At 32.3% G+C, this 25,277-nt stretch overlaps 1 protein-coding gene across 6 annotated transcripts; it reads right to left on the bottom strand.

The window, feature by feature from the left end:
• Positions 1 to 599: 599 nt before the first annotated feature.
• LUBEL (Linear Ubiquitin E3 ligase) lies at positions 600 to 23,791 on the bottom strand. Of its 6 annotated transcripts, none has more exons than XM_088183315.1 (24): positions 23,595 to 23,791; positions 20,377 to 20,457; positions 19,651 to 19,828; positions 17,911 to 18,059; positions 17,667 to 17,759; positions 16,702 to 16,849; positions 16,476 to 16,642; positions 15,921 to 16,413; positions 14,273 to 15,001; positions 12,675 to 12,970; positions 12,334 to 12,564; positions 11,997 to 12,266; positions 11,720 to 11,839; positions 10,636 to 10,899; positions 10,317 to 10,560; positions 4,274 to 6,999; positions 4,005 to 4,202; positions 3,501 to 3,779; positions 3,337 to 3,426; positions 3,114 to 3,265; positions 1,681 to 1,876; positions 1,353 to 1,516; positions 1,114 to 1,282; positions 600 to 731 (listed from the first exon to the last, which is right to left on the bottom strand). In XM_088183315.1, exons 1-24 carry the CDS (start codon positions 23,598 to 23,600, stop codon positions 702 to 704), a joined length of 7,473 nt encoding a protein of 2,490 aa, XP_088039441.1. In that variant the 5' UTR covers positions 23,601 to 23,791; the 3' UTR covers positions 600 to 701. The 6 variants fall into 6 exon arrangements, with proteins under 6 accessions (XP_088039441.1, XP_088039443.1, XP_088039442.1 ...); XM_088183317.1 differs by lacking the exon at positions 1,114 to 1,282 and adding an exon at positions 830 to 992; XM_088183316.1 differs by having other exon boundaries at positions 19,651 to 19,825.
• Positions 23,792 to 25,277: the final 1,486 nt, after the last annotated feature.

The raw sequence follows: 25,277 nt of genomic DNA, 5'->3' as shown, positions 1-25,277 counted from the left end.
GCCTTTAAAAAATAGAAAGGAGAATAATTAAATAAATTAAATAGTTACCCAGGTTGATGGCTCATGTGAAGGAACTGGGAAATAAAATATTAGACATTATATATTGATATTTACTTTGGTCGAAGCTTTCAATGACTTTTTGTTAAATACCTATTTAAATATTTATAGATTAAATTCTTTTAAAATATAAATTATAAAATTTAAATTAATTATTTGAGTTACCAGTATATATCTTATATATTATTAGTAATTATAATTTAATAATAAAGATATTTATTTGCAAATGGCAATTTAAACGCCATCTATTGTTTTTTTTATTAAAGTAAACACGGATTTTATTAAACAAAAAATTAACAGAAAAGGTTTGAAACTTAAATAGAAATTTAATTGTTTACGCTAGAAAAATATAGACATTTTATCTACATTTTTTATTCACAGCATTTTCATTTTATATTTTCGAGCGCAAATTCATTGAATTCTAAAGTATGGATAAAATATTCACGAGTCTGAATATAGATAAAATATTCACTTCAAATAATTTATTTTTCACTAGTTATTTATTTAATTATCAAGGTATAAAATAATAATTTTTACACACCTAAATATTATAGGACTTTATTATATAAATGTACATAAACAATATAAATTATTATTCTTGCTAACACTTGGCTATGATCTATTACAATAAAACAGCTACATCTTCAATCCAGTGGAATTTGCTCTTTAATAATCTGCAATAATAAATCAACCGTTCAATTAAAGCATGTGCATATATTTATTCAGCACCAAACACAGATCAAAGCAATACGTTAAACGCAGTGTGGAGTACCTTGGCACACATTTCTATGTAAATGGGGTCTGTGTCCCATGGTCCGCGGTCAGGTAAAGGAATGGCGAGCCGTCGTAGCTCAGCTACCATCTCGGACAAGTCCATGATGGGCAGTGGATCCACAGTGCGCATCTGCCCCACCAAATACTCCACGTAATGCGCCCTAATCACAAAATAACAACCCATTTTTTAATTTTTCATACACATAGACACAACACAATTGGGAATTTAACATTATTGCTTTGCTCTTCTCGTTTGGATGGTAGACGATTAGTTTAATTAACCTGTAATAATCGGTTTTTGTATAAACCTTCCAGGCTACCATACGGCTTGGGCGGAAGTTTGATACTAGCTCGTTTAACGATGGTCTCTAAGTCGTCGGTGGTCAGGATGGTTATTGTATCTAATTCGCGCTGTCTGATTAGTCTACATAGGTATTCGGTAAAATGATTTCTGCAAAATGTTTGGTATGTTTCATGAAGAGCAATTTAAGGGTTGGTTTTAGACAGAATGGTGAACGTACTTGCATAACCCAGCTTGCGACTTTACGACATCAGAATTGCAAATTGTATCGACAAGACCACTAGGAGTTTCTCTTTGAAGCTGAACCGGACATCTCTTGATAGCGCTTGTATCGTTTGCGTCAACGATCACTGGATCTACGGTTTTGAACTCGACGTTGTTAAGCTGAAATTTAATTTTAATAAAGTAAGAACTGTATGATTTTCTAGCTATTTTCTTTATCCTTGGGAATAATATAGGACAACCTATCATTTAAAGTCGTGTTTACATCTTTTTTCACAGACACACACTTATATTTTATATAATATATGTAAGTAATACAATTTTACCTGTAGCAATGTCTGCAGTTGCTGTGGCTCTTTGTCTCTAAGATAGAAGAGGCAATTTCTTGGATGGTGAGAATGCAAACCTAGCTTGGCACAATATGGACTAACCCCACACTTAGCGCCCATCATGAATGGTTTGCCACATCCACAACAAAATTCATACTTGCATTGACTACAAGTGAAGTGCATGCAGCCACCTCTATAAATTTATAACAACGATTTAGATGTAGCTCTAAAAAAATAGGATAGATATGTCACGTCTAGAAGCAATATAGAATAATTTATCTTCTAGACATACGGATTCCGAATGGTTAGTATCCCTATTATGCTGGTGAGGAATTTTAATAATATATTATAGAGAATGTGTATATTCTTATTGATCTGGGCCCTACGGAAGAATAAAGCGCGAGCCCCCTCCTCCAAAAAAAGATATGTAACGAATACAAAATGTATGCAATAATATATATAATACACTAATATAGTGTGGGAGCTTATTTATTAATTTTATTCATTATGCAACACTGACGTGACGACGATAGAGGGCAGCAGATCAAAGATCTGCGGACTGGACGGGAAGACTACGACCGGCGGTGCCTCGTCTGTCGATTTCTCTTATCATCATATTCCAACATGTAACTAAACTATATTTCAATAAATAATACTGCAGCGGCTCAATCTGTGTGTAATTTCCACCCGTCACCATCCGTCCGCCAAAATAGTATCATTATTCTAAATAAAATTTCAAATAATTTCAATATAAGCAATTATTTTAAGAAATGGTGATTTTATGACTTTTAAAAAAAAATGTATGGAGGGGAGGGGGCAATTTTAGGGATCGATCGTCCGGGCGGCTCATACCATAGCTACGCCACTGGGCCTATGTATAAGAATTTAACAAATATACACAAAGTATGTGATGTTAAGATCGATCCCAAAATTTGCACAATTTTGAATTCATCGTGTTTTTTAGGGAAATGAAATATCGCTATATGAATTGTAATTTCACAATTTGTGATAAAAATAATATTAACGTCTACTTTTATTAAATTTTTACTTTGAGCGCGGAACCCTACGCGAGTGAATCGGTTGTGTATGCTCAGAGAGGGCCTTGAGTACTATCTTTGGCATGACAATAAATATATCACAAAGAAGGTCAAAACACCTACATATATGTGCTGGCAGGTGAAAATAATTCAATTAAAATACCCTTATCTCTTATTTATCAATGTAATATGACAGGGAGCAATAAATATCAATTATTGATTCTAGACATCACATATATGTGTAGATCCAAAAGTATGATTTGACGTTTAATACCTGAATAAGTACTAATATTGGTAGGTGGTATAACAAAATAGATATTTATATATTTAAACATGTCCGTCCTGATACCTTTGAATCTAGAAATATATAGGTATTATATGTACAACATTAACCTCGATAGAGCAAATCTGAAACGGCATTTAGGACAATCAATTCCATGATCGTCCAAATGCTTCTTGACTCCAGCTATTTGAATGTCTGGATTGTTTCCCTCCTTCCACTCTGCAAACTTTTCGCATGTTATACCTTCGTGTTGAGGTTCCCACTGTAAAACATAATCAATTTATCTATTCAATCTTTTCAAGTCATACCAGTATTTCGATTTACAAAACTTACTGGTTTTCTACACAGAGCACACGTGATGGATCGGCAATCTGGGCACACTAATCTTTTTTGTCTAGGGTTTGCTATGAATCCGGATGAACACTAAAATTACATTAATAGGATATGGTTATAGTTAAGTTACAGTTGAGGTGGCGATGTTTTGGACATGTACTAACCTCGACACACCACTTAAAGTTGGGATCTTGCATCAAGGTCCTGTCGCGCAGCTTCCTTTGGAATAGCTCATGAACGTTCTCCTCCAATATTGACTTTAAAAGAATGTCTAAATTAGAGAAGTATTCTAATACATCATCTTCATGTTGATGTTCCAACTCTGGACTCTTGCAGAAAGGACACGTGCAATCAAATATACTTCGGTCGGTCACTTGAATGGTGAAGTAGTTCTTGGAGCATTCTTTGCAGCAACGATGAGTACATTTTAACATCGATACCATCTGGAATATAGTAAATTCAATAATATTAAATAAAAAAGTAAGTGCTTCGACCAATTGTGACTACCCAAATGAAAATAGATAAACACTATCCGATGGTTGGTAAAAAAGTCGAATAGCTGTGCTATGATATTGATTCTACATGTCATACACACATGCTTATTTTTAATACCTGATTCGGTTACATCACCTGTTGATTAACCATGTTTAAATTGATTATTGACTTACGTTTTTCATTGGATATTTTCCAGTACATAGTTCACATTCTTGTTGCAAGTAGGCCAGTGCTGCTTCTAAAGTTGTGCATTCGTTGGCTGTTTCCAAGGCTGTCTGCTCGTCGTAGTTCATTTGGTAAAGTGCTATAGCCACTTCAGCCTGCTCCCAAGATGGCACAATGGATTCGGCCAGCAGCATCCTGATCTGACGCTGATAAATAAATAAACTGTCTTATTACTTGAAAAGGTAAAACTGGGAGGTATTTTATCTTATGAACTGACCTCGGGCGTATCTTCTTGGAACGCTACAGTGTCAAAAACAATTACTTTTTCATCTAATACCAACGGTTCACGGATAATGTTTTCACTATCTGACTTAGTGACACTTACAGGCTTCGAGACAACTTTGTGCTTGTTGTGTTTCCCTTCGTTGTCGCTTTCGGTGAAATAGTCGTCGCTCAAACAAGTCTCGACAAAGTACGGCTTCAACTTTCCGGACTTCTCTTTGATTTGGTTCGGCTTGTTACTTTCACCCTCTGTTTTAGGAGTTTGTTTTGGATTCAACTTGGATGCTACTGGGACTGGGATTCTCGGTGGTTTTTCAGGAGGTTTGGTTATCGTTATGTTGACCTTGTTAAAAAGGCCTTCTTGTAATTTTTTAACGTTGCCACTTTGAAAAGCGCTGAAAGGTGCTGCTTTAGCTGGTGTAATTTCAGGTTTCTTGCCTAATTTGGGCCCGATTTTAGCGTCTGCTTTGATGGATTTGTCTAGTTTAGGTATTTGCGAAACGAATGATTTTGTGGCTTTTTTATTTTTATTTGTATCAGTTGAATTTATTGTCATATTTACAGTATTCGAAGAAGTAGCCGTGGTTTCATCAACGATTACAACGTTAGTAGTGTTTTCATGGTTAGGAGATTCTTGAACAATCAAAGAATCTACTTTGCTCTCAAGAAGTAGATTGGTGCTATCAACAGGAGCATGATTTTCATTTTTATCATTCAGTGGTAATCGTATAACGACATCAACAGTAGGTTCCATCACACTTTCAGCAACTTGCAATTCTTCTTGAACTGGAATCATCTCAACTATATCAGGTTCTTTCTCAGTGTTTACAGTTTCAATAACCGTTTCTACATGATCGATTATCACAGCTTCATCTTGGACGGAATTTAAAAGTTCACTTTGGACATCGTTGATTACAATATCGCCATTAGTTAAAATCTCTCTCGGAGTCTCGATCACTGATACAGCGACAGTTTCATTGAAACTATATCTATTGTCTAAAGAATCGATCTGTAACTGAAGATTTTGAACCAACTCTTCAAAAATGTTCAAATCAGGTTCTATGACTTCTGGTGCTTCATTTAAAACAACCTCAATAGTAGCAGTTTTACTTTCAATACCACTCTCTATCATCTTATCTACATTATTGTTAACATCATCTATCTTTTTATCACCTTCATTGAAAACATTAGTTTCATCAATAGATTCTTCTTCTTCATCTATTTCCTCATCATCATCTTCTTCTTCTTCCTCCTCCACTTCCTCTTCTTCATCTAGTTCTTCATCGTCAACTTCAGAATCACCTTCCGAAAAATATTCTTCATTTTGACTAAAGTCTTGAGTACTCGAAGCCGGCATAGCAGATGAATCTGAAGCGTCATATCCATCGGATTCTTCATCGGTTGAATCCGAAATGTATGTAGCAATATCAGATTTGATCTCATCTCTCATCAGATGAATTAAACGTTGTGTGTCTTCCACAATATCTACAAGATGCTGTGGTTTTTTGGAGTCGTTTTGATTCAATACTGACTTGCTTTCATCTTTAACTTCTTCTATTACGTTTACTTGATTATCTGATTGATTAATATGTAAATTTTGGTCTTCGACTTCTCTATTTATTTCAAGATCAGACTGTGGTATTGTATTAATAACTTCATCTTTAACTTCTATTACTCTATTAATTATATTATTTGATTGTTGTATTGTATTAATATGTTCATTTGTGACTTCTATTACTCTATTTATTTTAGGAGCTGATTGTGGTATTGTATTAATTATTTCATCTTTGACTTCTATTATTGCATTTATTTTGGGTTTGGACTGAGATACCTCAATATGCTTAGGAGATGCATCTTTAACTTCTATATTAATTACTTTAACGTCTTTATTTGCTAACAATAAAGAATTAATACTGGTTGATACAGTAGCTATGCTTGGTTCTATAGTTAACATGGAGGTTGGTATATCTTCAAGGACATTTTCTTGCGAATCTATAAATTCTATATTATTACTTAAATGATCATTCAATATCGGAATATTTTGAGGTTTATCTTTAATGATTGCTTCTGGTTCTTCCTCAGATTCGGTCTCCGTTTCTTCTGTTTCTGAATCATCTGATTCAGATGTGTGCTCCGTAACTGCATCGTGGAACTCTTCTTCATTGTTAGATTTCTGCTCTTCATTATTTTCTAAATATTTAACATCTATTGTGGAAACATTTTCGCGAATATTTTGTGAGGTGGTCTCTATAGTTGTAATTCTTGTTTCTGGATAAAACGTAGCCACGTATGGAACAGTAGGTCCTTCTATATCGGAAGCATAATCATCGTTTATTGTATATTCGTCTTCAATTTCGTGGGATAGAATTATTTCTTTTGCTTTCTGTAAAGCAATAGCTTTTTTGTTATCGTTTTTCATTATATTCCCAATGTCTTTCAATATGTTGTCTTTGTTTTTCGAATCGACTTGTTGGATCATATCACGCAGGTCATTCAAGAGATTTATGGTGGACAGATCTTTGTCTGGGCTATCGATATCGTTTACGTTAACCGAATTGTATGCGAGAGAGGACGGGGTTGCCAATTTATAAATTTCGGTTAGGTCGTCAATGTTTTTTATTGAACTTACCAGTCTATTTGCTTCTAACATTGCTTCGTTATTTAACGTTGCCTCGTCAGCGTGCGTTCTAATATAATCGTTCAAAGAGCCCGACAACCCCACTGAAACATTTAATCCAACAAAATTATGTAGTCAGGTCTTCAACTTTAGAAAACTAATTTAAAGGATACAATTATCAATAGTTTTAAACAAAAATAAAGTGACTTTTTTACTTAACAAAAATATGTGATTTAATTTTTATTACATTATAATTAAGTATGTACTTATGTATCCAATAAAATAATAAAAAAGGAGATTTAAAGCAATAAAAACAAAAAACAAACTGTGTATAGTGTTTTTAATCTATATAATTACTATATCATTTTTCCATTATTTTTTTAAGAACATTTATAATTCTGGAGTATTGGAGGAGTCTTTGGAAATTAAGCAATAATATTTTCTCGGTTATGCAGTCAGTACAAAAGTAAGAAGGGGAGTAACCTACAAGTAAACTTCTCTATTTTGCTAACGAATACTAACAGAGTGGGGTAAAAGTACATAACGAAACACTGAGTCAATCTGCCAGGTGACTTGGCGGAGTTCTGTCAGATATATTTGATTGTTAGGAAAATAATTGCAGTTTTTTTAAATTTGAACTTTTATTTTATATTTTGAAAATAAGGAAATAAGAGCACTTTTTGTATGAGTGCAAAACAAGGGGGGAAATAAAATAGTTGTAAAAAGACAACTACTTGTAAACAAAACGAATGCTTTTGGTAAGGTTACTGAAAAGGAACGTATAGTTATTCTCTAAATGGTAACGACCAACCGAGCTTACCAAAAAGTTAGATGTTAGTAATTCCAAAATTTTGGACCACTTGAAATAGTAAATTTAAAAAGTCTTGGCACATGGGTGCCGCACGAACTTAATAAAAAAAATTGTTACAAAGTATGTTCTGTTTCTTTTTAGCAATAGAAAAAGTACAAAAAATATGGCGACTGTTTATTGGTATGCGTTTATTATAATTCACTACATTTAATTTACGTTTTTTACATTTATATTACTAATTCACTACTTTTTTTAATCCTAGCAAAACAAACGAAATGCACCAAAAATTGCGACGTATGGTTTCCGCACAAATCAACGTTTGAAAGAGTTGAGCCATGAAATATTGCCACATCAAATTCCTTACAGAGTAACAAATTCAAGATGCTGCTGAAAGTACACTCTGAGACTTTATCGACTATAGAACTTGACACCACTAATAGTGCTACGTTAGATATAAAGAGATCCATATGTTAATTAAGAATAAAATTAGAAAATAAAATAAAAGTTAATATATGACCAATGAAAAAAGATTTTCAAAACAAACACAACGTCTTAAATGGTGCAGAAAAAATCGAAGAAACTAGAAATTACAAAAGTCCCCTGTATTTAAAGGTAAAAATAGCAAAATTATTGTGTATATAGAATATGGACTATAACGGTGGAAAAAATACATTAAAGAGATAATGAAAATATCAATAAATAACCAACAATCACGAAAGAAGAAGTTTTGTGTGCTATGAAATTAGGTCTGATGATGTATATATCGAACTGGAGAAACTGTTAGAAGACGGTAAAATTAACTCTGCCATAGAATTTTTTAATGAGATATGTAGGATTGGTTCGATACCAAATGTCTGATTTAAATCCACCTTCATTACTCTGATTAAAAAGCCAAATGAAAAAGAGTCAAGAATATATAACAATAAGATTCAAATATTTCTCAAAATAATTCACAATAGAATATGTAAGTGTAAAAAAGGCATAATAAATGACTCGAGCAAAAAAAAGCTGTATTTAATGTAAACGTTTATCGTTTATACAGTTTATTACACTGGAGCCACACTGACAGCACCGAGGTGGAGCGGCAACGGGGGACTTCTATTGTTTATTAGGGATTCGTATGATGAATTTTAAAATCAAAATCATTTTGAGTTTTGCATACAAAATACTAAATGCATTACTTCGCTGGAACTCAACTAGTTTCTTTTTTTGTAAAATTATAAGCTTATTTTATAGTCTTTCATTAGGTTTTTTCTTACACGTATTGTTTTTATTGTTATCATGGATTTTATAGTACAAAAAATACATCAGCCATAAAATATTTAATAAATTAAATGCATGGCTTTACACTAATGTCAGATTATTGAAAGAGAAAAATATGAAGTGGGATCACAGCGAAATATTGCATATAGATACGCATCACAAGTAGTAGTATAAAATTATTCAATTAACAAAAATAGCACATAAGCATAAACTTATAACAACAATGGATAATATACATGACTAAGATCATAATAAATCGATATAATGTATAATAAATCATAAAAGTAGATATACAATAATGTAAAATTATTGCTATCTATAAAACCAGATATTTTTAGGGACAAAACTACAACTGAAATCATCGTGTAATTTACATGTAAGTCTAGTTTATCTTTGTAGCAAAAAGGTGTAACATTGTTGTACAATGTAATTTAAATGCCTCAGTTAAAAAAATATAAAAAAAGTACAGCAAAAACAATATTATGCTTTTGAAAAGTGTCTTATCCAAAAAAGACGAAAACTGAAATAAAATAAAATTATAAGGTATAAACATACTCTTTATTTAAAGATTAGATCGTGTGTATAGTGGCAAAATGTAAGGCAACATTTTTAATGGAAATTGTCAAAAAAATATTTTTTTCAATAAAGTGTATGTATAACACTATTTTTTTTATATACATAAGTCTCTTCGTTTATGCCTATATAGCGGGGTTAGATTATATACAATAATTATATATGTGATTAAAAATTTAAAGAGTACTTTAGTCCCAGACTACTTAGAGTAAGTAAATTTCCTTATGAATTTTAAGAAAAAAAAATGGTTTAGATTCTCCCGAATTATACATATTCTCATATTAACATTAACAAGTAAAATATAAATAACAAATCAAAAAGCAAGTTAAACTATGATAATATAAAATACAAATAAAATAGTGAAATAACTAATAAATAATAAAACTCAACAAAAATATAAATACGAGCTAAACTTAAATGCAGTTTGGTATTTGAGATACAGAAAACCTCTATCCATCGTTCTTCTCACAAAGTATTTTCCCCACTACTATCGTTTATTTTGATTCTTCTCTCTTCAAAGTGAAACTTTCAAGCTTCAACGACTTTTACATCATGCAAAATTTACAATTCCATGTGTGACAAGTCATATCTCTCCCTATAGATACACATCCTTGTGTTTGTGAACTGTGTCATGCTTTCCTGCAATTATCATTTTGGTTTTACTTCCAGAAACGATGGATAGAGATGAAGTTTCATTGTGCATGCAGAAAGGGTTAAAACAACAGTTTTTCAGTCGAAACAGGTTAAGTTAGGCATAAAGACTGTGATACTTACAATCCTCTCTCTTGCCACCGCTAGCCGACGAAGCACCAGGTTCGCCCTTAACTTTGAGCAAATTGCTCATATTGCCACTTTCATTTTCAGCACCAGACGGAGGACCCCAAATCCTCATCAAGAACGGCTTTAGCTGAGTTTTGCTCAGTTCTAAGAAAGCCGCTTCTAAGTCGCCGTGGTGGGCCGTCAAGCAAGTCAATATGTCCTCTCTGGTGAACTTACCACGAGATTCTAACTCTTTGAACTGAAACGATTAGATAATTTAATACATATGCTTATACATATGAAACAAGAGCAAAACTGATAAATAATAAGCTACCTTTTTCTGACGTTGCTCAACGCACTCAGTGACGGCTTTCCACACACTACCCTTGTGTTTCTTCAGAGCCTCTCTAGCTTCACGCTGAGATATTGTACCGACAGTATTTTCTTTAGTTTCGCGTCCATAATTGGTAGCTACTGTGTATACAGTTTCTACCATATTGGACCAATTCTCTTTCAACCAATCGATTGGATTCTGAGAGCCTGAACTAGTCATTGCAATTTGAAGTTCTTCCGGAGAGAAGTTGTTTAACTCAGCTTCCTATATATTAAAAAAATAAGCACTTATGAGCATTACAATAATATGGGTGCTTAATTGTTCTAACTCCCGAAAATTACTTATTTACGGCTCTCGCTTAACTAATAAGTTAGAAATATAATACCATTAACTATTTATCAAAACCAAAATGTTGAAAATGTAATATATTTGGCACGTACTATTAAAATTATATGATTTCAACTTTTCCATACGCAGTAATAAAATATATTTACATACATACGATGTATAAATGTTACAGTGAATGTGTATTTTAGTAAAGTTATATTTTCACTAGTGAAGTTTAAATAAATTTTCATCAATAGATATAGTAAGTGTATTACGACTAGCAAAAATAAAATTTAACTGATAGGCACTAGCGAAATTATGTGCTGCTCTAAAATGTCTATGTAACTTAATTTGACAGTTACGAAACGTTCTTTTGCTGTTCAAACCCAAACCTAACCTACATGAATTAACCAAAGCCAACCTGACCTTATGAAAGTTTTAATACAAATTATAGTTTTAGAACATTCATTAGGTCAAGTCCAAAATACAAACCAAGCCAACTCATCTCTCAGAGGAAAATAAGCGTTTCTGAAGGACTTTTAAGGAGTGTTTCTGAAAACACTTTAAAGTCCGTAGCATGCAGGGTGGCTAATGGTAGGTGTATATTGTTTATAAATTATGAGTTAATATTTTTTTTCATGTATATCAAAATTTATATATTGTATTAGGGTGTGAGAATTTTGATAGATGACTAGTATTTTTTCAATCTCACTATTGATTATACTCTATTTTATGCTAATATATAAAATAAACACACCCTCAAAAGCTTCACGAGCTCCATTCCTTGCGATTTCATAACATCGCTCTCTCTCCTTCGGAACATATCCGGAGGGATATCGCGTGGTTGAGAATCTCCTCTATATCCCACATAATCATTCTGTTAAAATACAAAATATACACATTGATTATTAAACTTAAACAACTGTACTAAGCTAAACTTAATGTAATGGTCCATGATTGCATTGATATTGATCACCACACTTAAAATAGCATATGTTAGTAATTTTAAGCATATATTAAAAATAATGATTCACCCTTTGATTTTGAATAATGTACGGATCTATATATGGAGTTCTCCAAGACTCGTCTCTATACAAATCGGCTCTGTGCAAATCCATAATGCTCCTGTAAGATACCGGATTGGATCCCACAACCTGACCTCCCATATATCCAGTACCTAACACTGAATTTGATCTACTCCTTAGCGGACCCAAATGTCCCAAATGCTTATCTTGCATGCTGTAATCTTCATATTTTGGATAAGGAGATGGGCTTTCTACTCTTGGAGGCGTAGGAGGTAAGCTCTGAAATATTTTAAACAGTTTAGTTTTAGTATTGCTTAATTTGAATCGATGTATTGTATTTACTCACGTGGCTATCACTAGAATATGATAGGCGACTTTCGCTTTTTTGCGAACTAGGTTTATTGTCATTGTCCATTTGAGTCTTACCAGCTCTTAGAGAGTTAGATCTCTTGAAAAACCTATGCGATTGTTTCTTATCTTTTCCCGAGTCCGAGCTTTTCGAATCGTAGTTTTTTAAGCTTTCGGCTGCTTTCAAGTGTTCTACAGATTGCTTAACATTCTCTATCAAATCATACGTCTACAGAATAAGCAATACATTTTTAAAAATATATTCGTTAGATCAAAATTATATTATACCCTTTTTATATACATATAATAATTATGTTAATTACACAGTTTTAGACTCACTTGAGTAGATATGCTCTGTGGTAATGGAGACGTTCCCGTGGAAGTCGTCCCTTTTTTGTCACTTACGATTTGCATCTTTGGTTCAATTACTTTCTCTATTTCAATGTTCTTCTTTGGTTCTATTTCTTTAGGAGGCGAAGGACCGCACCCAGTAGATTTTTTCTCGGCCTGATTCTTTCTCTTAACTGTCCTGATCCTGGCCACGTTTTCTGTATTCGTGTTCGTTACTGCAGTTTCGTTAGTTTTGTTAGTTTGGTTTTGAGTCTTGGAAAATTTACTTGCTATACTGCCACCTACTAAAATTTCAAAAGAGAAAAAGTCCATATAGAGTTTTAATTTCTGATATATCATTGAAATATTCAAGTATGCTGATAAAGGAGATTATTAATAGGATCATATGTAACGTCCAGAATCAATATTATATGTCACATTTACTTACTTTGGAGTAGAAATAAATAAACATTGCCCATTATTAAATATTTGTGTTTCTCATTATTTTTGATTTATGAAATAGGGTTCTTAAGTTGGAATAAACCGCAATTTATGTGAAAGTTTTGCAATATTAATAAACGCATTAATTGTGTACATCACGCTATCTAAAATATGTTAAAACGAAACAGTGAATATTGTATAAACTTATGTAATTTCATACCAGGAACCAGAAGAAAACGATCGACATCTGTCCAATAAGAGCGAGTGCATTAGAAACCGTTGAAAAATTTCTTCAAAACTGACTGTTGAAATGTTGATATGAATTGAAGGTTTGGGAACTTTTACATAGTTATAATATTTATAAAAAATAAAAAATTAAGGCTAAAATGGGCTTAGTAGCACCAACACTGGACATTTGAAGATTGGGTTAATCAAAATTTAATCGAATTTGAGAGATAAATATAACTTAGTCAAATATGGGATCAAAGAATTGTGGTCTGAGTTTGCATGCCAATAGAAATCATGTTCATTTGATATGACCAAGTTCATAGTATTATATAAAAGTAATTAAAAACACCCGATTCTGAAAAGACAACGCTCCTTACTACGATTAATGGTTGGTTTGCCTCGAAGGTGTTGCCGGTATTGGATTGGTTTGCACAGTTATCAGACCTTCATACAATAGAGTATTTATGGAATATTTTAAAGAAGAAGGTGCCTTATTAAAATTATGCTGTGAGAAAATTAAAGATGAAGCAGAGAAAATTTATTCGTCCATCTATAAGTATGTAATAAAGGTGAGGGAAAATATATTGAATATTTAAAATATGTTCTAATTTCTCAGGACGCTGCTGCGTTTGATGTAACTGTTTTTTAAAGAAAGAGTTAATTTATTATTTCAAAAGACTAGTTTTGATGTTGTTGATTTTTTCTAAATTTCTTCATACGTGAATGTATAAAAACCAAGCAAATGGACATATCTGATATTGATTCTAAATGTCATATATTGGATGCTTGTAGAACGCTGCTTCGATATGGTTCATATCCATTTTGAAATCGAAACAGCGTTCTGCAGCACCGTTATTCTTTGGAAAAGTGGACTTACTGAGGTAATTTGAAGAAATGCTACTTGGTACCGGGCAAAAATGTTATTTTTTTGAGCCTACCTCTCTTGCTAACAAAAGATACAGACTCGTCGTTTGAGTCTGAATCCACTGTGGCTCTTGGTGCCGATTTAATCTCAGAGTTCTTTTTACGTCTATTATAGTTCTCAGCATCGCTGTATTCGTAAACACAGCTTTCGCCGCTAGATATCTTCCGACCTTTGGGAGGCAATTGATCTGTGACGGCTGGTGGTACGGGGGGTGCCGTAGGAGTTTTGCAGCACACATCGCACACTCTTACACCCGGTTCGTTTACAAATGTGCAATACTCGCAAATCCACGAGTGTTCTGGTGTAGGCGGTGGAGGTGCATCTAACTTGTCTAAGATTTCAATTTCATCCAACTTATCAACATCTGGCTTGTCGGATTCAGAATCTGGACTCAAATCGATTACGTTGGGCTTAAGAACTTCTATTTTCTTATTGACTTTCTTTTCTGTGCCACGATGAGACATAGGAGAAGAGCTTTTTTCTATTTTGACACTCTCAGAGTCTTTGATAGGTATCTCTTTAACGCTCATATTGCTCACAGAGCCCTTTCTTCTATCAGATTTAATACTGCTCCTCCTCAAAAACGCCTTTTCGTTCAGTTCTACGTCTGAAATATCATCGTCGTCTATATTAGCTTTTCTGCTGACCCTAGATCTTCTCGATCTAATACTAGTTGTCGGTGATGCTGCTCTAGAATTAATCCGCGATTGAGTCCTACTAGGCGGTAGATGTCCCGGCATACCTTTAAAAAATATAATTGGGTAAAGATTAGATAAATCGATTTATATGTAAATTTTAGCATTAAGATGAAATATTTATATAAATGGAGAGTAAATATAATTAGTATAAATAACCAAATGCTTATTATTCATTGGATTCAAAATTTAATTGAAAATTAATTAAAATAATTTTAAATATTTAAAAGGCTATTAAAATATGTATTGTTTTTAAAATATCAGATTATTTAAAATAAAATTATTTATTACTTTACATATACATATGTACATATGTAGAAATCTATAAAAAAATTTAGCATAGTGTTTCAATGATGGCTTTAGAAAGCATTTATTTAATTGAGATTATAAATCAGCAGAAAACCAGAATTGCACAATAGCCATGCAGACTTTCAAAAACCATCAATTACCAAAGAACTCGTTAAACCCTTTCCTATACAAGCTTCGAAACCCATTTAGAAAACACTAATGGCCTTGTATCGGATTAGAACTTTGAATTATCCTTTGTAAGTATCGGACGGTCACCCAATCAAAAGGCCACATTGAACTAGCTTTAACTAAATGCGATGAGTTTTGAAGGTGTGAAAAAAACAAAGCAGGTCAAAGCTTTTGTTGAAATAACATGTAAGAAAAAACCCTTCTTAAAACCTCCATAAACTAATGCCATTAGTTTATGGCGGTTTTAAGATGTTATACATATGCGGATTTAAGATTTTAAGTTTTAAGATAACAAAAATGAAGCAATTTGTATGTGGACTGATTAAAAATTTTTCATAATAAATTATGAACGAATTAACTTTGTCTTGTAAAAAACAACAAAGGATGTGAAAACTTCTTTAAAAAAATATCATTTTAATCATGAGATTATATCTTATTATAATACATATTTGTAGACTAAATCTTGATGGATATTAATATTATAACTACCATTTTGATGAGGGTGCATCATAGGATGTGGGTACATAGGCATTCCACACCATGGACCCATCCACATTTGCTGTTGTTGCATCTGATCTGGAGACATGTTGAGACTCATATTGCTTCCGTATCGTCGAGACCATTGATTCCAATCTTGAGGTGTCGGTTGCATGTGATGCTGGCAGTTCATGCATCCTAATTGAGCCATTGATTGAGCCTGCATCATAGGGTTGAATTGTTGAGGAAAGAATTGAGCTTGAGGGTTATTCATGTTGTTGTTCAGATCGAACACTGATGAGCTCATGGGTGATTGAGGCGGGATGTTCACTCTTTGCTGAGGCGGAACAGGAGATATTGGAGGTTCGAATTCTGGATTGACATTTTGTGGGACGAAGTTTTGTTGGAGCTGAATTCTGTTGAAATTGTCCGCTGAGAATCTGCGAGGAAGGGTAGTAGATCTCTGATTTTCCCAGTTATTTTGATTGTTCGGTGGACGAATTTCCTAAAACACGTTTATATTATATATTTGCAAATGTTAAATAACTATGTTTGAAAATGGTTTACCTCGTTTCTTGTTATAGGTTTATTTTGTATATTTACATTTGTAAAGTCTTTGGATAAATCCGGAGATGTTCCTCGCATCATATCGAGATGTTTCTTGTATCTTTGCTGAAGTGCTGTTAATATAGGCGTTTCTCGCTTTTCAACTTGAGGACTCTTTTTTATGATTGCTGCATGATTTATAAAATTAATTTTTGCTTAAATTTAAATTCAAAATGCTTGAACTTACGAGCTGTTTGAGGCGGAGGGACAGCTGGCAAAGGTCTGGTCATCATCCGATTTAAAGTAGTCGTTTGAGAGGCCTGCGTTTGTGGATTTTGAATTGTGGTCGTCTTTCTGTTCAAAGTACCTCCAAAGTTTTCGACCCTCGAAGCAACCTGTCCCAAAATTTCTTAATTATGCACAACAATGTTCTTTTTCTTCGGGAGAAAAAACATATTAAGTAATTACCTGTTAATGTAAGCATTTCGCACCAATTCAAAACGTTTTTTTTTTAAATAACATATTCAACTAGGTAACACAAAGTGTATATGTGTAATATATACAATCATTAGTAGTTGATTCGTGTTAAAAAAAGCCCTTCTTGAAAATGAGTAGCTGAAAAGGAGCTGAAACTATGCATAAAAGGATCTCATTTTTTCACATGAGCCTTTGGTTAGTAAACACTTATTTATATTAGTCGAGAGATGTGCGGTGATCAATTGCTATAACTAGGCCGGATGCATTTGAGCAGCGCTTTTCAAACTGCGAGGCATAGATGAACCTTGCAAATTATAAGCGTATTTCAGTTTGAAAAGTACTGAATTAGAGAATTTGTTAACATTAAACAATAGGATGAAACGTGAATGTACATGAATATATACAAAATAACACAGCGCTGCATTTAGTATTATATTAATTAAATAATTATTTTAAATGCAACTCTGGTATTTGAAAATCAAGACACGATTGCGTACAGAAACATTCTGTTATATTATAGACGGAATATAATTGCACAAAAAAGCAATTAGTATTTTTAATATGATATTATTTACATAATGTATCATACGAAAATAATACACAACAATATAACGAAAAATACTTTATTAAAATAATATCACATAAAAATACATTTCGATTGGACTAAGTTAATTTTTTTGTGCCAATTATATCAATTATATATATTTATTATGAAATATTGCAAGAGGATGATACCTTGTTTCGTCTCGGTGGTGGCACTGGTGCTGATGATATTCCTTTGGGTGGTAGAGGAGGAAGCAAGTTTTCTTGATCCATGACAGGCAATCCCTATAAATTTAAATTAATAATTAAAAATCATATAAAATACTCATTCTAAAGACCCGGAGAGACCGCTACAGATTTTTTTTGTTAGCTTTAAATAATATATTTGAAAGGCAATGAATTAATCCGGGACCTTATAATATATAATAGTACACACCTTTCTTATGTGTGTCTGTCTTTTTGGATGTCTGTGGTACATTTCGTCGCAAGACATGCAAAACATTTGTCCATTGCAGTTCAAGCAACGAACACCTGGCTCTGAAGATCCGCACAAGTCACATCGGCGATTGTCCACTTTGGGTTTTACTAAAAAAAGTATCAGTGTGATTTTTGTGTAATTATGTTATAGTAAAAATGCACAGCGGCTCATATATTTTTATTTTTATGAACAATAGCTCAATCTGCAGATGTCAAATATATCATCGCTGTAGTAATGTCTTGTAACCCAAAAGTTGATCAGCCATATCTGTGTTAAAAAGGCACACCCGACTGGATGAAAAATACTTTGTAAGATTTTTTAACAAATGTAATTACCGTCATACATGTTTTTTATGTCAAATGACTTTTATGCACTACAAAGTATTAGAACTACAACGACGACATAGTATATACGTATAGTATTTAATCTAGGTAATATATCTTTCTAATGAAATATTTATATTTCTTACAAACTGTATTTCATAACTAGACATTTTGATAACTTAATTAGAAGCAGCATTTGCCGGATAAACTGTATCATGGGACAAAAGTTTGCAATGTATTATTGAAGAAGATTTTTATGGAGAAGATATCCTCCATTTAAGGAATGTATTATGTGTAAAAAATTTATTGACTTTGGCATTAAAAATATGCTTTTGAATAAAGCGAATATTTCATGTGTTCAACATTTATTAAAAATATGTAAATATAATATAACAATATTTTAATGATACTGTTTAATAAAGAATGATTCGTGTAAGGTCTCGTTTCATAGATAATGACTCTATTTTGGGTAGTCGTCGTTTTTAAAAAGTTTTGGCATTATACTTGAAAACTATTTGTAATTGTATCTTGATGTTTGATTACATAAGCTCATTAGAAGCTGTAGTTTAAGTTATATTATAATTTTGCACTTTTAAAGTAAAAAGTAATGTTTTTGTTACTAAAATCGCTATAAAAGGTTCTCAGTATTAATTTTACAAAATTTTGTATTGCTTTTCTATAGCAAATTACGTTTTTTAGTTATAGTAGTATACGCGTTGCTAAATGCAATTGTATTTGGTTACATTTTTTTACGAAAAAATTAAAAAAGGTATGAAATAATATCAATTTTTGACATTTAATAAAATTGTTGGTGACAGTTGAAAGAGACTGCTTCTTATGAATTTTCAAGGTCGTTTCGGTCGATTCAACATAGCTTGATGCGAGTTCGGTTGAACAAGTTAAAGTGAAGTGGAAGTTCTGGATAAATTATAAATTATATAATATATAATTATAATCATAAAAACGCATGAGACCTGTTGGTAAAAACTAATGAATACAGTTTGGAATTTTACATTTAAATCAAGTTATATATTTAGAAAACAGTACTAAAATCTTGTACATTGTAATGGCACATGCCAAATTTTATCTATATATAATGTTTGTGTCATCACTAGTGTGTTTGTGATATTGGTTGAAAAAAGTTATTACACAAGATGTAACCAAAATATAAACAACAAATTTTTTGAATGTAAAGTAACTCTGAGGATTTGAGGCATAACCTACAAATTAAATGCGAATTTTTATTCTACGTTATTGATGATCATTTTGTATAATACAATGGAAATCACTAGCAAACTATTGTTCATTAAGAAAATGAATATACCTCTTTGTTCAAGACACCAAGTGAATAAATAATGATATAAATATCAGTTACCTGGTGGACCAAGTTGGGCGTTCATGTACTGCTGGGTCGGAAAATCTATAACTTCATAGTCTGGCTCTGGTAGTGGGGACTTAGATGGTGCTGGTGGTCGGCTGGGGCTTAGATTGGAGTTGTCGTGCACTGGAGGGGCTGGAGGTGTTGGTCCGCAACGACCAGAATTCGCGTTCTTCTAAAATCAAGATAAGTATTCTATTCCTCGACAACAAGCGTGATAAAAAATAATGTTTTTTTTTTGTAATTTACATTAAATTCATCATTGGTACCACAAATTATGTGAAAGGGGATGCACAAAAGGATGAGAAAGCATTTGTAAGAGAATGCTATGTCAAAACGAAGGGTTTTATGAATGAATTAATAGTTTATTCGTTTATAAGAGGGATGTTAAGATAATAATAAAATCGCACACAATAAAAGAATAAACAAATGATTTTATTCTATCACGCTTCGTATATGTAGTTTTTATTTTAAAAATATGAAACTAAGCTTGACTAAAAGCACCATGTTATATATTTTATGTATATAAACATGCAAACATATGTAGTATGTATATATTATAAAAGGGTTACTGGGAAATTTTTTTTGAAATTGGTGACAGAAAATTAATTGAAAAATTAGATTCAAGCGAAAAAACCGCTCCCCTTTTTTATAACGTTGGCAGCCCTGCGGAAACCCTCAACGTAAATAGCGCGTAATTTAAAATCATTATTGAAAACTTACCATCCATTGTGGCATAACTCTTTGCATTCGAAGTCGATTGTTGGCATTAGCGCCTGCTGGCTGCCATTGCTCTGTCGTTTTCTATACAAAAAATATAAAACTTATAATTAATATAAATTATTAGTAATCATGAAGCGTTGTTGTAAAAACGTGTCGCAATTAGATAAGCTTTGGTCCCGTGTAAGTTCTAAATTTAAGCTCTGAATCACACACACAGTAGGAGAAGGTGACGCCTTTATATCTATTAACGTCATTGATTTTTAACCAGTTTGCTGAGTGCTGTTTATTGGTTTACTATCTGCGCTGGTTGCAATTGTTGCGTGTGTATACATACAACTTCCTGAATGTTCTATTTCGATACTGGGGCAATGTCTGGAATAGATAAGCCATTAAAGTTTAATTAAGTGGGTCACTTTAGGCGCGCAAGCTGTGATTTTTTTATGTATATTATAATGTTTCACTTAAGCGGTAGTTATGTCAGAAAAAATATTCATAACGTGACACCAAGATTAATTTGATGATATCTGCCTTATTCTGGCTACTCAAAAAAATCTAATTCTGCATATCATTACCAGAATTAGAAGTGGCGAGTGTCACTAGGTCACAACGCATTTTTTATGTAATGTATATTTATTTTCATTGTGCTAAATGTTGATAAACAATTATAAAATATGGATTTGGACCATTGCCATTTCAATTTTAAAATTACGAGTGTCCAAAAAAATAGGCAAAATGCAAAACGTGATTAACTCTAATGCCAGTTTTGATTTTGGGAAACGTAGGCGAAATGTTTGATTCTGTGTTCACAATATTTATATCACGAACATTTGGCTCGTTTCAGCGCTTCAATAAAATTCATTGGTAAGGAAATTAATTGAAGTGTTTTATGATTTTATGAGCAGAAAGCTTTTTGAGAATTGGTGTGTGCAAAATATTAGTCGAGAGATTAGTAAAAATGTTTGCGTTAAATTTCGTGAAATACAGAATGAAAATTTTTCTTGTATAGTAAGCAATAAACTCATAAAAATAGTTCAAATAAAACAATCGATATAGATCACACGAACCTTTCAAAATATATCTAAAAATAATAAGAAAATTTCATATCGAAACATGAAATAACAAACTAGTTTTCAAATATGTCTTTATATTTTAAAAGTAATAAAATAATTAAGTTTATATTTATGGTAAATCTAATATATAAGATAATATCTGATGCTAACAACATAATTATTGTTATGCATAATAAATATATGCTATAAACTTTTCCGTCTCAAGTTTGGAGATAATAAGAATTTATCAAAAGCAATGCAAAATACTGGTAATATTTTTAAACAATATCTTATTCATTTTCTTATCAACATAATTTTGGAGAAAATATATTTTAATCGCTGTTTTAGATCTAAATTAATACTATTAATGTAGTCGAATATGTTAAATATATTGTATAGTAACATACGAAAAAAAAACATAATTTTTGTATCTCTTCATATTAATTTTGTTAGGGCGTGAAAATTTATTTTTATAACGAATTTCTGGTTTTAACTTTAATTTATTGCGGTTAGTTTTTAAAAATCCAGAGCTAATATATTTTCAAGCTAATCTTTTGTGTTATTTTTTTTTTATTTCAATATTTTATTATGCTTATATAGATAATTGTATATACACTAAACAAATATAAAATAAGCATACATATAAAACATAATATAAACATAAACATAATATAAAAAAGACTTGAATATTATAATTTATTTCTTAATTCACGAAGGTGTTTCTTTATTTCATAGAGGAAACCCGCTACATTTTTATTTGTGCGTATTGTCCTAGGAATAGTATTATACAAATTCACACCTCTGTACAATATTCCCCTGGCCGTACTCGTTTTCTTATACCTAACTATCCTTAACTTGTCTCTATTTCTAATATTAACCCTTTGTACATCTTTACTTCTTATTAAAACTATGGGAACATATTATTTTCAATTACAAATTACAAATATTTTTTGTTTATATTTATATTTTAAGTACCATCTGCCAATAAACGGACAAACAAATTTTTTAATGTCTCATAAGGACAGATTACAATTTTTTTATATACAAAAAGAATATGACATGCCATATAATTATGGACTCATCGTTACATTGTTTGTATTGTAAGTGGTAACTAAACCTTAATAATTATATAGTGCCCGTTGAAAAGTCAACGGAAAATACACAATATTTTAATATGTATTACTAAGTAATGAAAAATATACTTTGTTCAAAATACGCAATTAAATTTAGAAAAATAATAATTAAAAACTAAAAAGTAAGGAAAACCGACGCGTGAAAATAATATTGTTATATTTTATAATATGAGACGTTATACATATGTATCAATATAAAAATTTATGAGATTAGTAGATCAATTATATATTCAATTAAAAAGTTATGGGGCAAATTCCATATCAAACCTAAATCGTTAACTTTATTCATAGAATATTAAATTAGTAATAATAGTTTAATAAAGTACTGAGTTACTATTTTTGAATCCCAGCAGCATAATTGAATTTTACCTTAAAACATGCTAAAACTTTAGCTATTTATTGTTTTAAATCTACTTCTGGAATTACCCTAAAGCGTTATAGTAAGTTACATTTTTTCAGAAAAATTGGAGCAATAATTAACAATGAATCAGCTTGATTCATGTAATTTATACAACTCTGACCTACATTTTGTTTATTGTGTAATTTTAAATGATAGTCTGTCGAACAGTCTCTCAGTTTATAAGCCCAGCATTCTACCTATACGCTACTGCGGTCATAATATATCAAAAAATACCATGATAGAGTGTTACAGCGGCTTTTGAAACATAACGACACTTGACTTGACAAATCTGCCAAAGCAAAAGTCTAGTTTATTTCGGGCTATGCGCCTGTGATGTCACCGGAAATCGAACAGCATATTTATCCAACTCTATTTCCATCGTTATTAACTTCATTTAATTTGTTAATCAGGGGACACTTAAAATACGGTAGCTGCGTTATTTTTTCGATCTTAACGATTTATTTTTAGGCAATGGAATTGGTCAGTCGTCAGGCAACTGCCAGTGCTTATATTATACTTTATTATAGTTATTCTAGTTTTGCGTCACACTGTACACTGCCGAAAACACACAAATGTGACACTTAACTTCTTTGGTGAATTATTTTGCTCGGAGCAAGAAATGCCCAGTTAACTTACGCTCATGGTTCGCCGGAGCTTTGGTCGTTTTCACTGGTTTTGTTTGTAGCACAAAGCGCGTCTCTTGAGAGAGATAGAGATTTTCACGAAAACTCCATGTGGTCACGTGGCGCGCCGAAATAGCTGCAGTTCGCAAAGAGACGCGAACGGAAGATGGAGCTTGAGACAGTGCCGCATCGGGCTGGCGGCACTCGACTGGCGCCCAGAATAAAAATAAGCCCGTCTACGCCCACTGTATCTCCAAAATATGATTGTCCAAACGGGACTGGGCAGGAGGGAGACACGCGTGCTATCTGTCAATCCCGCTGTCTGATGGGGAAATGTTGAAAATCCATGAATCTCCAGAGCTCATACTATAATTAATAATGTCTGAGCTGTAGGATATTTGATTAATGATCAATTATAATATACATTTAAGAGAAGTAGAATGTGTCTAAGTTTTTATGGCTGTAGTAATGGATGATTATTAATGACTTTTGAAAGTTTGTGGTTATTGTGCAATATTGGGTGTCCAGCACAATTTATAAATCCTTTCAGCAGCTTTTTTGTTTAAATCTACTTATTATTAATCGCGTGAGGTTTATATTAATCATATATTTCATTGTTAAAAGTCATTAGTCGTACCCGACTTTTCTAAATGAATCACTAAGCACCCCACAGATTCGTCGAATAAGCTTGGCGTAAAGTGTTAGTCAAGAAGACCTTGAGATACCTGTGGCCAGCAAGTATTCAATGAGAATAGCTCACGTTATGAAAGACATTTTGGCAGTAGCAAAGAACCTAGACTTGGAAATGGAGGAATCAAATGTAACGGATTAATAGAGAAGCACGAAGCACAGCTAAAAGTGAAAGAGCTGTAGGAGCTGCAACAGTCTGGAATCTCTCCCAAAAATATTTTTTTTAGCATGTCATTTTAGTTAAATCATATCGAAATATATTTTCACCGGTAGAAATACCCCAATGTACAAGATGTCAAAAATACAACCACATAAAAGGTTTCTTCAACCACTACATATTTTACAACCAGCTGCACTAAAAATTACATGACCATTGATGCAACATGTGCACTCTGTAAAGGCAACCAACCCGCAAATTATAAAATATGTAGTGTATGTCAAGAACTAAAAATGAAATAAATCGATGGTGTACAAAGAAATATTACAGCGCCCATGCAAACCAAGTACTACAAAATACTACATACAAAATACTATAAGCAGCACAAAATAAACAGCACATACAAGCAGAAGAAGTAAATAATAATAACGGTCAAAGCATGGTCCAAGTTATAAGAAGAATGGAGACTATGATGTCAGAACTCATGGAAAGTATAAATAATATGATGACTTTATTAACCATACTTGACACCAATATACAATAGCAAAATGCCCAACCTCCTCAGACTAGTAGTTTGGAACGCCAATGGCTTGCTTAATCATGGGAAGGAAATAAAAACATTTATAAAAAATGAATAGATAGATATTATACCGATCTTCGAAACCCACTTTACCGACAAAAGCTATTTAAGAACACCAAATTATTCTATATATATATTATCATACTAATCATCCAGGCGGTACTGCTCATGGAGGTTCAGCTATCATAATTAAAAATACAATGAAACATTACGAACTAGATAAATATGATAGTGAACACATCCAAGCCACTAGCATAATAATAGAGGAT

Source organism: Plectrocnemia conspersa, unplaced genomic scaffold (assembly GCF_051122295.1).
Source record: "Plectrocnemia conspersa isolate PC_06_02 unplaced genomic scaffold, ASM5112229v1 ptg000003l, whole genome shotgun sequence".
In the NCBI taxonomy this organism is placed as follows: Eukaryota; Metazoa; Arthropoda; class Insecta; order Trichoptera; family Polycentropodidae; genus Plectrocnemia; species Plectrocnemia conspersa.
Note: the sequence above shows the minus strand (reverse complement) of the source record. Positions and strands in the feature narration are given on the sequence as shown.